The sequence below is a fragment of the Saccostrea cucullata genome, unplaced genomic scaffold, assembly GCF_032062105.1.
Source record: "Saccostrea cucullata isolate Sc308-1 unplaced genomic scaffold, CSIRO_AGI_Scuc_v1 ctg3984, whole genome shotgun sequence".
Classification (NCBI taxonomy): Eukaryota; Metazoa; Mollusca; class Bivalvia; order Ostreida; family Ostreidae; genus Saccostrea; species Saccostrea cuccullata.
In genome coordinates this window covers 142620-157792 of record NW_026920992.1, presented here as the reverse complement: position 1 = coordinate 157792, position 15173 = coordinate 142620, and the positions used below count along the sequence as shown (strand labels likewise).

The window sequence follows — 15173 nt, the reverse complement described above, 5'->3', positions numbered from 1 at the left end:
ATAATCTACTGCAGTTATAAATTGCAGCATTTGGAAATTGCAACAGTCATGCCTCAAACGGACAACAGTTATGAACAAAGAGATGTTCGTTAGTTACTGGGTCTTGTTTATCATTAGTTCGGCATACTTTGGTTACGCCGTGGGTAAGCACAAAGAATGAGAGTTTTTGATTTAAAATACGGAGTATTGTACATATATGAGATCGCTAAGGAAAGTTTGTCAGTGGAAATTTTAAAGGCTTATAAATTCAGTTGTTTCAATGTTATAGATGTATGATTTGTTTTCCTCTTGAAGGTTAGAAGAGTTTTTAAAAATTATAATGTTATAATAAGTTTATTATCAATTTTTTAATATTTTCAAAGACTTTTAAAATATATCTATCTTTGAGATTTCAATCCTTTTTTGAGAATTCCAATTTTAAATTGCAATTTTTTTCTTTAATTTGTTTATCTTATGAACATGTAGGTAATGTTTTGATGAGACGAGATGATATCGACATCTATGAAGAAAAACCGGATGACTTTGAAATCTTAAATGCTACATACGATTACATAAACGATACACACATTGAGGACGGTTGCCCTGGCTTGTCTGCCTGTTTTTCTGAACCATCGAATGCATCTGACCATGAAGGAAATATGTACCTTGGAGAAAATTTCTTCACCGATTATTGCAAGTAAGCATTTCGCGAAGGTTCTCATGTAAACTTGGGCAAAGAACCACGAACGAAAGTATTGTTCTCCCGCCTACCTCTAAGTCAATTCTCAAAAGTTAACATATTCGAACGATTTTCGAAATTTTTATAGATTTTTATATGAATTTTCATAAAACGTTACTTATTTGGGATACCAAAGAGAGATAACTCTATAATTGTGGTTAAACTTGTGTTTTTCACTATAGAAATCAACGGAAAACGGAAAATATTTTTAAAACATCTTTCCCCCCCCGTGAAACAAAAATTCCTTTTTACAGGTAATATGGACAGTCATTTAACAAATTTATGCCAAAGCTTTTTGTGTTTCATGGGGGGGGGGAACATATGTTTATAGACAAAAAACGAAAAAAAGCTGATTTTTCACCCATTTTAAAGCTATTTACAACTAAATAATTATATTTTATTTATTTATATATGATTTATTTATTTGCGTAAAACATAAGAAACGATACGAGATACATTTTATGATGTTTAAGACTATTATATGGTGATTCTTGAAAGTTCGATTTCACCAGAAAATATCGCCTACCCCCCTTTTTTCAACAGCTAGAATTCATGATAATTTACTATCTAGCACTGGAAATAAAATGATTAATCAATTACCATAGAACTATTCTTTGTATTAAACAAAGATTAAATGGCCAAATTGCCATTTACATTGAATTCAATGGGTGCAAAATGTAGGCGGGAATCAAGAGTTAGAGTTCATAGTTCTTGCAAGAACATATTTTATTAACTAACATGCAAATTGCCCCTTCTTAGACCTTTGATATTTATCAATCTTGTTTACAGGTATGTCCAGGAACTTGTTGATTGTGTGGACGAGTTGGATATTTTAAATTCCCCAGGATGTGGTGACCGAACAGTATTCCTGTCAATGTACAAGACAAAAGAAACAAGTCTTTGCATCAATCCTATATACCCTAGTGCGTATTTGATCAAAATACGTGTAAATGAGTGTTTGTTCAAAATTTATAACCTTTTTTTTTATAGGTTTAAATTTTATATTACAAAAATCAATGTTCTTCATTGTAGTCCTAAGGAACTTGCGACAGTGTATGAACAGCCTGAACAAGAAGCTTGATAACTATACTGAGACAGTGCTTACCCTAATGGGACTCCCGAGACAGGATCTCACAGAAAATAATAACAATGTGTCCAAAGAGTCTTTCTGTGGGTAAGTTTTAAAAGGATTTTGGTTACTAACTTAATGAAAGTGCTTCATTAAGATTTGTTGAAAAAAAAATTATTAAAACAATTCTTTGATTTTTTTCATAGTATGAGTGAAAATACATATTTTTGGGTAAACAAAGTCATGGAGAAAGGACATACTACACCCTAAAATACAGTTTTATGACCTGACGATTGTATCTCCCCGAAAAAAATTTCGTCCAGTGTAATATCACACATATGATTCATATACTTAAGGAGTGTGTTGGGTATGCCAGGGCTCTAACGATAGTTAGCCCGTTATGCAATAAATTCATACCTTACAATATTACGAACTTAACTCTTATTGCTAAATTCATGAAAGAAATAAAGCTTGTATACTTTTAAAATAGACATAATGTTTGCCTTGTTCGTCCATACCTCTAAACCAATTCCAATTGACATTAACATTCTATCGAACAGATGCCCCCAAGGACGAATTTTAAATGTAATATTGTTCAGTGATTTTGCTACGACTGGTTTATTAAGGTCTTCCGCTCAGGCGGAAGACCTTCTGCTGATTCTGATGGTTAAGATTATTCCTATTATTTTTTTTTTCCTAGACGCCAACTTTGAGACCTCGTAACTCGCTCATTTCTTAACGAATTTTGCTCAAATTTTCAGAGTTTTTGGACGTTACAAAACTCAATTTAAATGTTTTCATACATTTCAAAAATTCCCTTCCGCTTTTGAGTTATTTCCCTTTAAATGAAAATTTGCTGCTGTTTGTTTCCAGACAAAGGTTCAGAAACGACAAAAGCTGGAGCAGAATGTCTACTGCATTTGAATACTAGAAGAATTGAAGTTGTGCACATCGGTTTTTCTTTTTCAATTTCTGCGCTCAAAACGGTGCTAGATAGGGGTCAAAAATGAGAATGCCTAAAAGCGCAAAAATCGACATCTATTTCCTGATGTATCTTTTAAACTAAAAATAATTTGTTAAGACATGTTGAACAAATATTGTGCATAATTTTAAGCTCTATCATTTGACATCATTAAAAGGGGCTGGTCCCTCAAATTAGGGGCCAAGGGCGCTCGAAATGTTTTGCTTTATAACTTAAAAACGGTAAATATTTCGATATGGTTATTGATTTGAAATGGGTTCTTTAGCATCTTATTGATCCCATGAAAACGTTATTTTGTTCAAGTCATGTTTTATTAGATGAGCAGAAAAGGTTATAGTCCATGTACAGGTAAGTGATTTTATAAGGCAAGTGGAAGAAGAATTCTATATGCGTACGCGTATAACACGTATAACTGAAATTTACTGGATAAGAATAATATACCTAGCTAAATTGAATATTAAACTTTGTTGAAATAAGATTTAAAACGTATTCTCTGGCTGGATGTCATACAGATTATTCAAAGACAACTTTCTCCCCGTATTTAGTGTAAAGAACAAGACGGGAGAGAGGAAAAATATTTTCAAGTATGAATATTCAATGTAGCATTATTTATTTAAAAAAAAAATATTCAAGCTTAAGATAATTCACCGTCCTTCAATTCATGCATCGTGAATCTTCCTCGGACCCTGAAAGTTTCCTGCGTACGTACAGTGTGCGTGTTTTGTTTGGTTATGAAACCCGTTTATCGATCGCGCATTGACCTGTATACATTCGTGAGGTCAACATTACCGCTCTTTGATTTTACTAGAGTCCTAGATTTAAGATCAGGAAAACATGTTATTTGCGCTAATCGTCAGATTATTTCTATACACAAAGTTTAAGATTTTCTTGAACATGATTTAAAAGTGTTGAATGTCGGTTTCTATTCTTTGACGAATGAATAGAAGGTGCTGCGTTTACGCGCGCTTTTCTCATCTGCTGAGGTATCTATGGACGAGTTCATCGGCTACGCTGAAGGGTGACACAGGATGACCCGTAGATAACTCTGCCAATTTTGATTGTGATTTTAGTTGCAAATGTACCATAAACATCATAAATTAATGTTCAAATCTACCCTTGTGAAGTGCATTATAGTCTCGTTATTTCAAAAAAAATTGGGGATATCAATACTGCAACTTGTTTTTGATTTGTGCGGATGATTCTATTATTGGAAAGGTACACACGTAGTACGATTTTTTTAAAGGCCCCGTCTCCCACTCCACTTCGAAGTAATTGCAATCGTTACAAGCACATGTATACGGACCTATATCAAGTTTATATCAGAAAAAATGCGATGTTGTTTAAATTAGCAAATACATATAAACATTGCTCAGTAAATTGTAAGTGCAAGTGACGTTTCCAATTCTCATGAACAACTTTGAGTTTTGCATGAATTGATACATAACTTACAATGTATTATTGCATTGTACCGGGTGTATTTCTTTTATTTCCTCGAATAAAAAGAATATCACTATGACACGATTTTACGGGCACATGATGGTAACTAAATACATGCAGTTTTACACGGAGGAGCCCCCAAAATATATTCATTCCGAGCATTCAGAATACGAGAGAAAAAAAATGAATAATTAGAATTTTTTTAACGAATTCAAAATTGTTTCTGAGAAAGCCATGTAGTTGCATACAAATATTCCAAGCCATTCTTTCGTGTTTATTGGACTAAAAGAGATATTTGAATTTCCTCTCATCGCGATACGTAACCCCCCTACCCTCAAATGATACGTTTTCCTTCAGAGTCGAGAATGTCAGTTGGTCAGGTACGTATAGGTCAGGACTGGTGTTGAAATCCCATGATAAATATAATCTATTACAATGTTAACCAATAATCATGCGTACCCGACTTTTCTTATTCACAGGTCGTCAAATAAATGAAAAAAAGATTAATATGCGTCACTAAATTTTCCTATATATAAACGTTTTAATTTCTAAAATTTGTGCCGATTAGAGTGTTCATTCGAGCATCGAAGTGTGTACATGTACATGTATTAGTTTCTTTGGGTAAGGGGGGGGGGGTACCAGTTTTTACTGCGTTTGATTTCCAGAATTTTGCAATGCTTTTCCGACACTTACATGTAATAATTTCATTTCTAACATTGAATTTCATTATTTTCATTCTGGATTTTTACACTATTTATTTCACGCAATTTAAAGTTAACAAAGAAGATGGGAGTCATTATTTTAATAGAATATATTTGGTTAAATTAACACAAGTGAATTTGTGACGAAAATTAATTAAACGAGAGTCAAGCAATAAAAAGTTTAAGTTTTTTTTTAAAAAAATCAAATCAAGTTACAGAAAACAAAGACAGGTTGTAAAGCTCACACACCGACACACACACAAACGTTTAGGTAACTCGGAATAGTCCAGAGTAAAACTATATTTTCTTGATGACAGAATGTCCAGTACATTTAATGTTCACGTCCGGGATAGTCCACGGCGGATCTAAAAACTCTCTCACACAACATACGGGATTCACTCAAATTTCAATTAACACATTTACGCAATTTATATCATACACACAAGTCAGACACTCTTTGATGTAGAGGATTGACACTAATTCCTTAGATAAATATTTAGTGACTGCAGATTCCTTTTTACTATTTAAACTTAGGTTAATAACTTAAGCATGTGTCAAAAATAAGCATTAAAAATAATTCTTTTCATAGAATTAAATTTTGTTTAAACAATATAAATCACTAGCAGGAAATCAGAGGTGAAATCAGGCGAATTAAATCCTTTTATGGCACTACCAACCCGGTAACGAGACATCTCATCGAAATGACCGGTCTTCGCGTCTTGAACCTCCAAGAACATGTATTGCATGTTCTTAAATAATATTTATATTAATAAGTCTTTAAGGAAATCTCATGTAGGAAACCTGATTTATATTCTATTGTATTCAAATCTTTCTTTAATTATTCGTACTTCTCAATCTATCATGTTCAAATAACATGTATTTATTTTTTAGGGAACATTAAACCTTATTCGTCAGCCAGTCTGTCCATCTGTCACGAGAACTTTAAACTTGATAATAACTATTGAATGAGTTGAAATAGGACTTTGATATTTCACATGTGCATTATTAGTGACATCTGATTTTCAAATATACTGTGCTTTTTGACCCTGTGACCTTGATCTTGGAGCTTGACCTACTTAAAAAAATAACATTACTTTAAATTGACCATAAATTTTGAAAGCTTCCATTTTTAGCTCACCTCGACGAAGTCGAGATGAGCTTATGCTATACCCCCAGTGTCGGCGTCCCAGGTTAAAGTTTTAGGAGCAAGTCCATTCCAAAGTTACTATTAGCCCTATCTGAACCAAACTTGCATGGATGATGCATCTAGGGATGTACACTACCAGACTTGCTTCGGATGCTGGATCTGACCTACATTTTCTAGGTGAGTGACCAGGTTAAAGTTTTTGGAGCAGGTTAAAGTTTTTGGAGCAGGTCCATTCCCAAGGAATAATAAGCCCTACCCAGACCAAACTTGCATGGATGATGCATCTATGAATGTACACTACCACACTTGCTTCGGATGCTGGATCTGACCTACATTTTCCAGATGAGTGACCAGGTTAAAGTTTTTGGAGCAGGTCCATTCCCAAGGAATTATAAGCCCTATTTGGACCAAACTTGCATGGATGATGCATCTATGAATGTACACTACCAAACTTGTTTCGGATGCTGGATCTGACTTACATTTTCCAGATGAGTGACCAGGTTTAAAGTTTTTCGAGCAGGTCCATTCCCAAGGAATTATAAGCCCTACCCAGACCAAACTTGCATGGATGATGCATCTATGAATGTACACTACCAGACTTGCTTCGGATGCTGGATCTGACCTACATTTTCCAGATGAGTGACCAGGTTAAAGTTTTTGGAGCAGGTCTATTCCCAAGGAACTATAAACCCTACCTGAACCAAACTTGCATGGATGATGCATCTATGAATGTACACTATAAGACTTGCTTCGGATGCTGGATCTGACCTACGTTGTCTAGATGAGTGACCAGGTTAAAGTTTTAGAGCAGGTCCATTCCTCAGGAACTATAAGCCCTATTTGGACCAAACTTGCAGTGATGATGCATTTAGGGATGGACAATACCAGACTTGCTTCGGATGCTGGATCTGACCTACATTTTCATTCCCAAGTAACTATGAACCCTACCTGAAGCAAACTTGCATGGATGATGTATTTAGGGATGTACACTACCAGACTTGTTTCAGATGCTGGATCTGACCTACATTTTCATTCCCAAGTAACTATGAGCTCTATTTGGACCAAACTTGCATGGATGATGTATCTAGGGAGGGACACTACCAGACTTGCTTTGGATGCTGGATCTAACCTACATTTTCATTCCCAAGTAACTATAAGCCCTACCTGAACCAAACTTGCTTGGATGATGTATCTAGGGATGGACACTACCAGACTTGCTTCGGATGCTGGATCTGACCTACATTTTCATTCCCCAGTAACTATGAACCCTATTTGGACCGAACTTACATAGATGATGTATCTAGGGATGGACATTACCATACTTGCTTCAGATGATGGATCTTACGTACATTTTCATTCCCAAGTAACTATAAGCCCTACCTGAAGCAAACTTGCATGGATGATGTATCTAGGGATGGACACTACCAGATTTGCTTCGGATGCTGGATCTGACCTACATTTTTCATTCCCAAGTAACTGTAAGCCCTAGCTAAACCAAACCTGCATGGATGATGTATCTAGGGAGGGACACTACCCGACTTGCTTCGGATGCTGGATCTGACCTACATTTTTCATTCCCAAGTAACTATAAGTCTTACCTGAACCAAACTTGCATGGATGATGCATCTAGGGATGGACATTACCAAACTTGCTTCGGATGCTGGATCTAACTTACATTTTCATTCCCCAGTAACTATGAGCCCTATTTAGACCGAACTTACATAGATGATGCATCTAGGGATGGACACTACCAGACTTGCTTCAGATGCTGGATTTGACCTACATTTTCATTCCCAAGTAACTATAAGCCCTACCAGAAGCAAACTTGCATGGATGATGTATCTAGGGATGGACACTACCAGGCTTGCTTCGGATGCTGGATCTGACCTACATTTTTCATTCCCAAGTAACTGTAAGCCCTAGCTAAACCAAACCTGCATGGATGATGTATCTAGGGAGGGACACTACCAGACTTGCTTCGGATGCTGGATCTGACCTACATTTTTCATTCCCAAGTAACTATAAGCCCTACCTGAACCAAACTTGCATGGATTATGTATCTAGGGATGGACACTACCAGACTTGCTTTGGATGCTGGATCTGACCTACATTTTTCATTCCCAAGTAACTGTAAGCCCTAGCTAAACCAAACTTGCATGGATGATGTATCTTAGGATGGACACTACCAGGCTTGCTTCGGATGCTGGATCTGACCTACATTTTCATTCCCAAGTAACTATAAGCCCTAGCTAAACCAAACTTGCATGGATGATGCATCTTAGGATGGACACTATCAGACTTGCTTGGGATGCTGGATCTGACCTATATTTTCCATACAAGAGACCAGGTTAAAGTTTTGGGAACAGATCAGTCCGAATGAAATTGAAGTATTTGATATCTGCAGTTGTAACAGTTATGAATATTTGTTTACACAATACATGTTTTTTTTCACATTAAACGCATAGAAATGTGTATATGCCATGTAGAGGGTTAAGCACAACTTGCAAGAATATTGTTGTTGGGATGAATACTTAATATTAAGAAAATATGATGTAGGATTTGCATTACTTAAACAGATAACATTCGTCGAGGTGAGCTTCGTAATCTTTGGTTACCTATGTTATAAAAATGTATTAACTGTGACACCTTTTAAAATTCACTGTTTTTGTACCCTTTGACCTTGAAATTTTGACCTGCTTATCAAAAACATTAACAATACTCATACGTTTTGACTGAGAAGAGATAAGGCTTTTATTTTATCCATATGAATTACCTATGACAACTTTTTCTAAATACACTGACTTTTGACAACCTGGCTTTGAGGCTTGATCATAACTTTTTAATGAGGAGAGATAGGGCTTTCATTTAACACAAACATCACAATGTCATGTACGTAACCTGTGATAAAATCAAATCAAATACTAGTTTCGGGTATATCATGAACTTTGACCTTGAAGTTTATCCGGCTTTTCCAAAATTTAAACATTGCTTAAAACTGATCATAACTTTTTTGTAAATTAGCTGTGACAAGGCCTATCTAAATAAAGGTAAGGCTTAAATCATGGAGAGTGTGTTATGGCCTTGAATCAAGGTCATTTAGGATAAGATATTTTGACTGGATGCATTGTTTGAAAATAAAATCTGTGTGAATTTGTCAATACAGTAGCACACAAGTGGAGTATGCTCGTCACCATCTTGTGTCATGGTGTGACCCAAGGTCATTTTGACAAGGTCAAGGTCGCAAACATTCCTTTACTATCACTTTTTTAATAGTAAAACATTACAAGATTATATCTACCCTTAAAAGATTGCTTTATCATTAGAAAGTGGCTTGACCTTGACTCAAGGTCATTTCTCTCTGTCCGACGGAAGACCTACTCGTTGCTTTGCAACGAGCTCGACTCTAGTTCTAGATAATCATTATTACGCTCCAATGAAGCCACTGGTAATAGAAACAGAGAGTACTTTGAGATGCTGAAAAGCAATTGTTATTGAAATTCTTAAATATTTTTCAACCAAAATCTTAATTGTTTTTATTTTTAGCTCACCTGAGCCGAAGGCTCAAGTGAGCTTTTCTGATCACATTTTGTCCAGCGTCCGTCTGTCTGTAAACTTTTGACATTTTCGACTTCTTCTCAAGAACTGCTGGGCCAATTTCAACCAAACTTCCCACAAACATCCTTGGGTAAAGGGGATTCAGGTTTGTTCAAATGAATTGCCACGCCCTTTTTCAAGGGGAGATTAATGGCATTTTTAAATCTTCTTCTCAAGAACCACTGGGCCAGGAAAAATAAAACTCGTGTAGAATCATCTTCAGGTAGAGTAGATTTACGTTTGTTCAAATCATGCCCCATGGGGCTAGGGTGGGGCCAAAATGGCCGACCCAAGTTTTACATAGAAATATAAAGGAAAAATCTTTCAAAATCTTCTTCTGAAGAACCACTGGGCCAGGAAAGATGAAACTCACGTAGAATCATCCTCAGGTAGTGATAATTCAAGTTTGTTCAAATAACGACCCCCAGGGCAAGGGTGGGGCCAAAATGGCCGACCCAAGTTTTATATAGAAATATAAAGGAAACATCTTTAAAAATCTTCTTCTCAAGAACCACAGGGCCAGGAAAGATGAAACTCATGTGGAATCATCCCCAGGTAGTGTAGATTCAAGTTTGTTCAAATCATGACCCCCGGAGCTAGTAGTGGTGCCAAAATGGCCGACCCAAGTTTTACATAGGAATATAAAGGAAAAAATCTTTAAAAATTTTTTTTCTCAAGAACCACTTGGCCAGGAAAAATGAAACTCACGTGGAATCATCCTTAGGTAGTGTAGATTCAAGTTTATTCAAATCATAACCCCCGGGGCTAGGGTGGGGGCAAAATAGCCAACCCAAGTTTTACATAGGAATATATAGGAAAAATCTTTAAAAATCTTCTTCTCAAGAACCACTGGGACAGGAAAGATGAAACTCATGTGGAATCATTCTCAGTAAGTGTAGATTCAAGTTAGTTCAAATCATGACCCCTGGGTCTAGGATGGGGCCAAAATGGCTGACTCAAGTTTTACATAGGGATTTATAAGGAAACCTTTTAAAATCATCTTTTCAAGTACTTCAAAGCTATGATTAGTGTCATATAATATTAATATGGAATCATCTTCAGGTAGTGTAGATTCTAGTTTGTTCAAATCATGAACCCCTGGGGGGTTTAAATTCAGCCCCCCCCCCCATAACTATCAGTTCTGATCTGATATGTGCTTTTACCTAGCCAATGTGCTCAGGTGAGCGTTGTGGCCCCTGTGCCTCTTGTTTTATTGAATAGAACATACAGTGAAATTTTGGATGAAACAATCGATGCATTTAAAAGATGTCCTACAAACAATATTCAATGGTCAGAAGAGAATATCAGTATCATTCGAAAGAACTACTACCCGGTAATCCTAGCGAGGAAAATGCCATTCCAGTACAGTGATCCAAAACGAAAGTTGACAGGAGATCGGATAATATCAACATCATTCGAAAAAAATTAGAATCCAGTTATATTTTGGAGGACAGCACAATTCAACAGCAGTGATCCAGGTTTGTGACAAAGCATAAGAAATACGTAACAATTTTTTTAATAATTATAACTTTTAACTTACAACATTTATATTAAATACTACATTATTTTAGCTCTATTCATTGATTTTCATTCGAAACAGACATACATGTTACAAAAATGTTATTAAATGAACAGATGAATTTTTCCAATGACCGCAAATCTCTGAGTTACATAACTTATCACTGAACAGAGGTTACTGTAAATAAACATTAATCACTACAATTATAATCATAAATAAGAATTAATCAGTATATTCAGGTTTTGATTTCCTTATGTCATAAACAAAAATTGTTCAATAAAAGAAATGTTCTTATGATGTGACTGCTTATCAGAGAAATCTACATCGTTAGTATTTATAATCCAATTCTAACACGTACTCTGAAGTTGATATTAAAAGCAGAGTACCTCCATGACAGAACCTGTGTAGTATAAGAGGACCAGGTTTTCCAAGATATTGTTGGCACTAATTTACCTCATATAGTCGACATATTCAGTTTGCACAGACTCTCGGTAATGGATACTTAGTTGACCCTCCCTTAAATGATGAGGCTGGTATCAGAAGAGTAGACGTCGGAAAGGCCAGTGACTTAACTTTACCGGACCATCTCGCAGATTTATTCAAAAGGTCTGCAAAAGATCTCAATGAGAATGAACAGAAAGAGTTTAAGATGCTATTGGTGGAGTTTGAAGATGTGTTTGCCAAGCATGATTTAGACCGCAATCCAACATCACATTGACACTAAGGATGCTAATCCAGTTAAGCACAAAATGCGTCGAACACCACTTGGATTCCAACATCAGGAGGATGAATCTAAGAAAAATGCTTAAAGCAGGTATCATTCAGCCATCAAGTTCAGAGTGGGCCTCGGCACCAGTTCTTGTGAAGAACAAAGACGGAAATGTCAGGTGGTGCATTGACTACCGTGACTTAAACAGTGTTACTGTCAAAGATCCATTTCCTCTACCCATCATAGAAGATTGCCTAGACACACTTCAAGGAACCAAATATTTCTAAACTTTAGATATGGCCTCGGGCTATTACCAAGTTGAAATTTTAGAAGAGGATCGCAAGAAGACCGCATTTATTACTCGCTATGGCTTTTTGAGCATACCAGGATGGGAATGGGTCTTTGTAATGCTCCTGCCACCTTTCAGAGAGCAATGCAAGTTCGTACTCAGGGGACTAACCTGGAATCAAGTACTGGTTGTTTGGACGACGTTATTGTGTAGGGAAAGAACTTCAATGATGGACTGGCTAATTTAAGGGCAACACTGCAACGATTTAGAGAACACTCCCTCAAGTTAAAGCCAAAAATGCGACCTCTATCGTGCTGAGACAGAGTTCTTAGGAAAAGTTGTTAGCTCAAAAGGAATTTCAATAGCTCCATCAAAAATAGAGGCAGTAAAGGCCTGGCCTCATCCAAAAACACGAAATGAAGTTTTAGCTTTTCTGGGTTTCCTTAATTATCATAGTGTTCATCTCTTTTAAAACAGCTTATATGATTTTTTATTATCTCCGTTGTTTTCAGGATGTATTCTGATGAGGAGCTAGATGAGAGTAAGTTTGTTCCAGACTATAATGAGGATCTGACGCCTTCCTAGAGCAGCCATGATGAAGTGTGGTCAATAAACACTAGCAGCCTTTGCTCGGCGGATCAAATGATTCTGGACTAAGTTCGTTGTTCATCAGATGAGGTTGAAGCCCCAGTCGCATCAGGGAACCAAGCGTGTGAGGATAGATCTGCCGGACAGGAGAGAGCCTCTTATCACTGCCCCTCATGCAATATTAGCCTGAGTGGCCATGTCAAACGGCATGTCCAGCGGATCCATCTTCCACCGTTTTGGAGTGGTGTCGGGGACCTGCCATTGAGAGATGCTGACCAAAGTGGACCTGATTCTTCTCATGCGCTCCCATCTGTAAGGCAATCCGAAGACCATGGTGTCCACACTTGCTTTTCCGGGAGATTTGGTGGGAGTCGCAACTTCGGAAGTTATTGGAATTAGTCGTTGAGCGTCAATTGTACCCAACTGCTGGCGGATTTACAGACACAGAGCGCGAACTTATGTCCTTTTATGCAGATAATTACGGCAGTAACGGTCCCTTCAGGTTTGAGACTTCGCCGCCCAATCATGCAATCTGCCTCATTCATTGGCAGATTATCTGCACCTTCATGCGAAAGTTTCCCCCAGAGAAACACCACGCATTTCGAACGTGGAGGCAGTCGTGTGACTTGAAGTGTTGTTGACTCTTATTTCCATCTGGATCAGCTGTTTCAAAGGGACATAATCTCTGATTGCAGTGATATTTTTTCTTTTCCAGATAGTCTCCGTCTTTCCGCCTGCTATATGCCGTGGCAAACTATTTTTTCTAAAGCACTGGCCTCTGTGGAGAAGCCAGACCAGAAGTCACCAACATATACGACTGTCATTTGAAATCCATCCCCACCTTGCTGGCCAAATTACCCCCGATATCATATCTGAGCATGGGAGGCTTGTGTCCTTGCCAGAGTGCCTGGCCATTGGAGAAATAGGAATCGACTTGACCACCACTTGCAATTGCATCTTCAATGATGTAGGTTAAAAAAGTTGACATGAATACCAATCATCAAAAATACATGTAATCTTGTATATATAAAAAATAATTAAAGTTTGAGATGTGAAATAGGTAAAACACAAGTATATGGATCAACGATATGACAATAGGACAACTTATTTTAGAAGATATAATTTTTAATTATTAATAAGGATATAATGTGATAAATCATGTAAATCCTATGAACAAAGATTTGGGTTGTACCCAAAGGTCAAAAGTTACAAATGCATTTTGATCTCAGTATCAGAGTTGCCGTTTGTTTCTCTCTTATCTAATGTGAGGGTACCCCCAAACCGCTTGTAGATTGATTGATTGATTGTATATTGTTTAACGTCCCTCTTCAGAATATTTCACTGATATGGAGACGTCACCATTGCCGGTGAAGGGCTGCAAATTTAGGCCTATGCTCGGCACTCAGGGCCTTTGAGCAAGGAGGGATCTTTATCGTGCCACACCTGCTGTGACACGGGGCCTCGGTTTGAACGGTCTCGTCCGAAGGACCGCCCCATTTAGTAGCCTTTTACGACAAGCAAGGGGGTACTGAGGACCTATTCTAACCCGGATCCCCACGGGGTACCGCTTGTAGAAAATGTAAATCTATTTTAATGTGTTTCCATAAATAATACATAATTACAAATAAAGAATTCAAAACTAGACTGTTAATATTCCTACAGTTAAAAATACTATGCATTTCTTTATTAATTGATCCTTGTCAGATTAAAAAACTCCATGAAACCTATTGATACAAACCAATTTACCAGCCCTTTCAAGAAGAAATTAGAAAAGGAGTGAAAATGAGATTGCAAACAGCAATCAAGCACAAAAAACTCCATTAAAACTAAAATGCTTGATCTATCTTTAAAATATCTTATATTTATACCTGCGACATAAAACATTTGCATGCGGCATTGCAGGATTTTCTTCAATACATAATACAGGTTCATCTGCGTCTCCACACTTAGTTTGATACAGGCGAATTCTGGTGGAAGTTTTTACAATTAAATATAAAAGTAAAGTTGAAACTTATCTAGAGGGATAGTTTTTACTTTAATAAAAGAAGCCATTGATAAGTGGGGTTCCTCGATCACTCTCCGTGGATGTTATCCCCATAAAAAACTCCCTCTAGATCCGCCGCTTCATTTCTTCTCGTTCTTTTCGTGAGAATCGGTGGGAAAAGGCTCGGCATATTGTAAAAAGCGCTTTATCATTGTCTGTTGGAACAAAATCTCCTAATATTCTGTCTGATTAAAAATTAACAGTAAATCACATTCTTTTTAACATATTCCGTACGAAATGTATTTATATACACGTCATTTTAAAAATATTAGACAAATCCTGTTTATTTAGAAAAAGTAGAACTGTTTGTTTATACTTGTATGTGACGCAATCTTTGTTTTAGACTATGCCTATCCTTTCGGTCGGTGGTACTCAG

The 15173-nt window shown here is 36.8% G+C and overlaps 1 protein-coding gene and 1 pseudogene across 1 annotated transcript; both read left to right on the top strand.

The window, feature by feature from the left end:
- On the top strand, positions 1-11186 carry LOC134258929 (uncharacterized). The gene is made up of 5 exons (XM_062741530.1): positions 1-143; positions 466-676; positions 1508-1641; positions 1751-1892; positions 10870-11186. The coding sequence occupies exons 1-5, from the start codon at positions 71-73 to the stop codon at positions 11075-11077; spliced, it is 768 nt and encodes a 255-aa protein (XP_062597514.1). The 5' UTR covers positions 1-70; the 3' UTR covers positions 11078-11186.
- Positions 11187-12678: 1492 nt separating this feature from the next.
- On the top strand, positions 12679-13729 carry LOC134258933 (uncharacterized; annotated as a pseudogene).
- Positions 13730-15173: the final 1444 nt, after the last annotated feature.

Coding starts and splice junctions, on each gene's coding strand:
- LOC134258929 (XM_062741530.1), top strand. CDS start 71: ATGAACAAAGAGATGTTCGTTAGTTACTGGGTCTTGTTTATCATTAGT. Junction 677..1,507: donor TTCTTCACCGATTATTGCAA/GTAAGCATTTCG, acceptor TCTTGTTTACAG/GTATGTCCAGGAACTTGTTG. Junction 1,642..1,750: donor CATCAATCCTATATACCCTA/GTGCGTATTTGA, acceptor TCTTCATTGTAG/TCCTAAGGAACTTGCGACAG.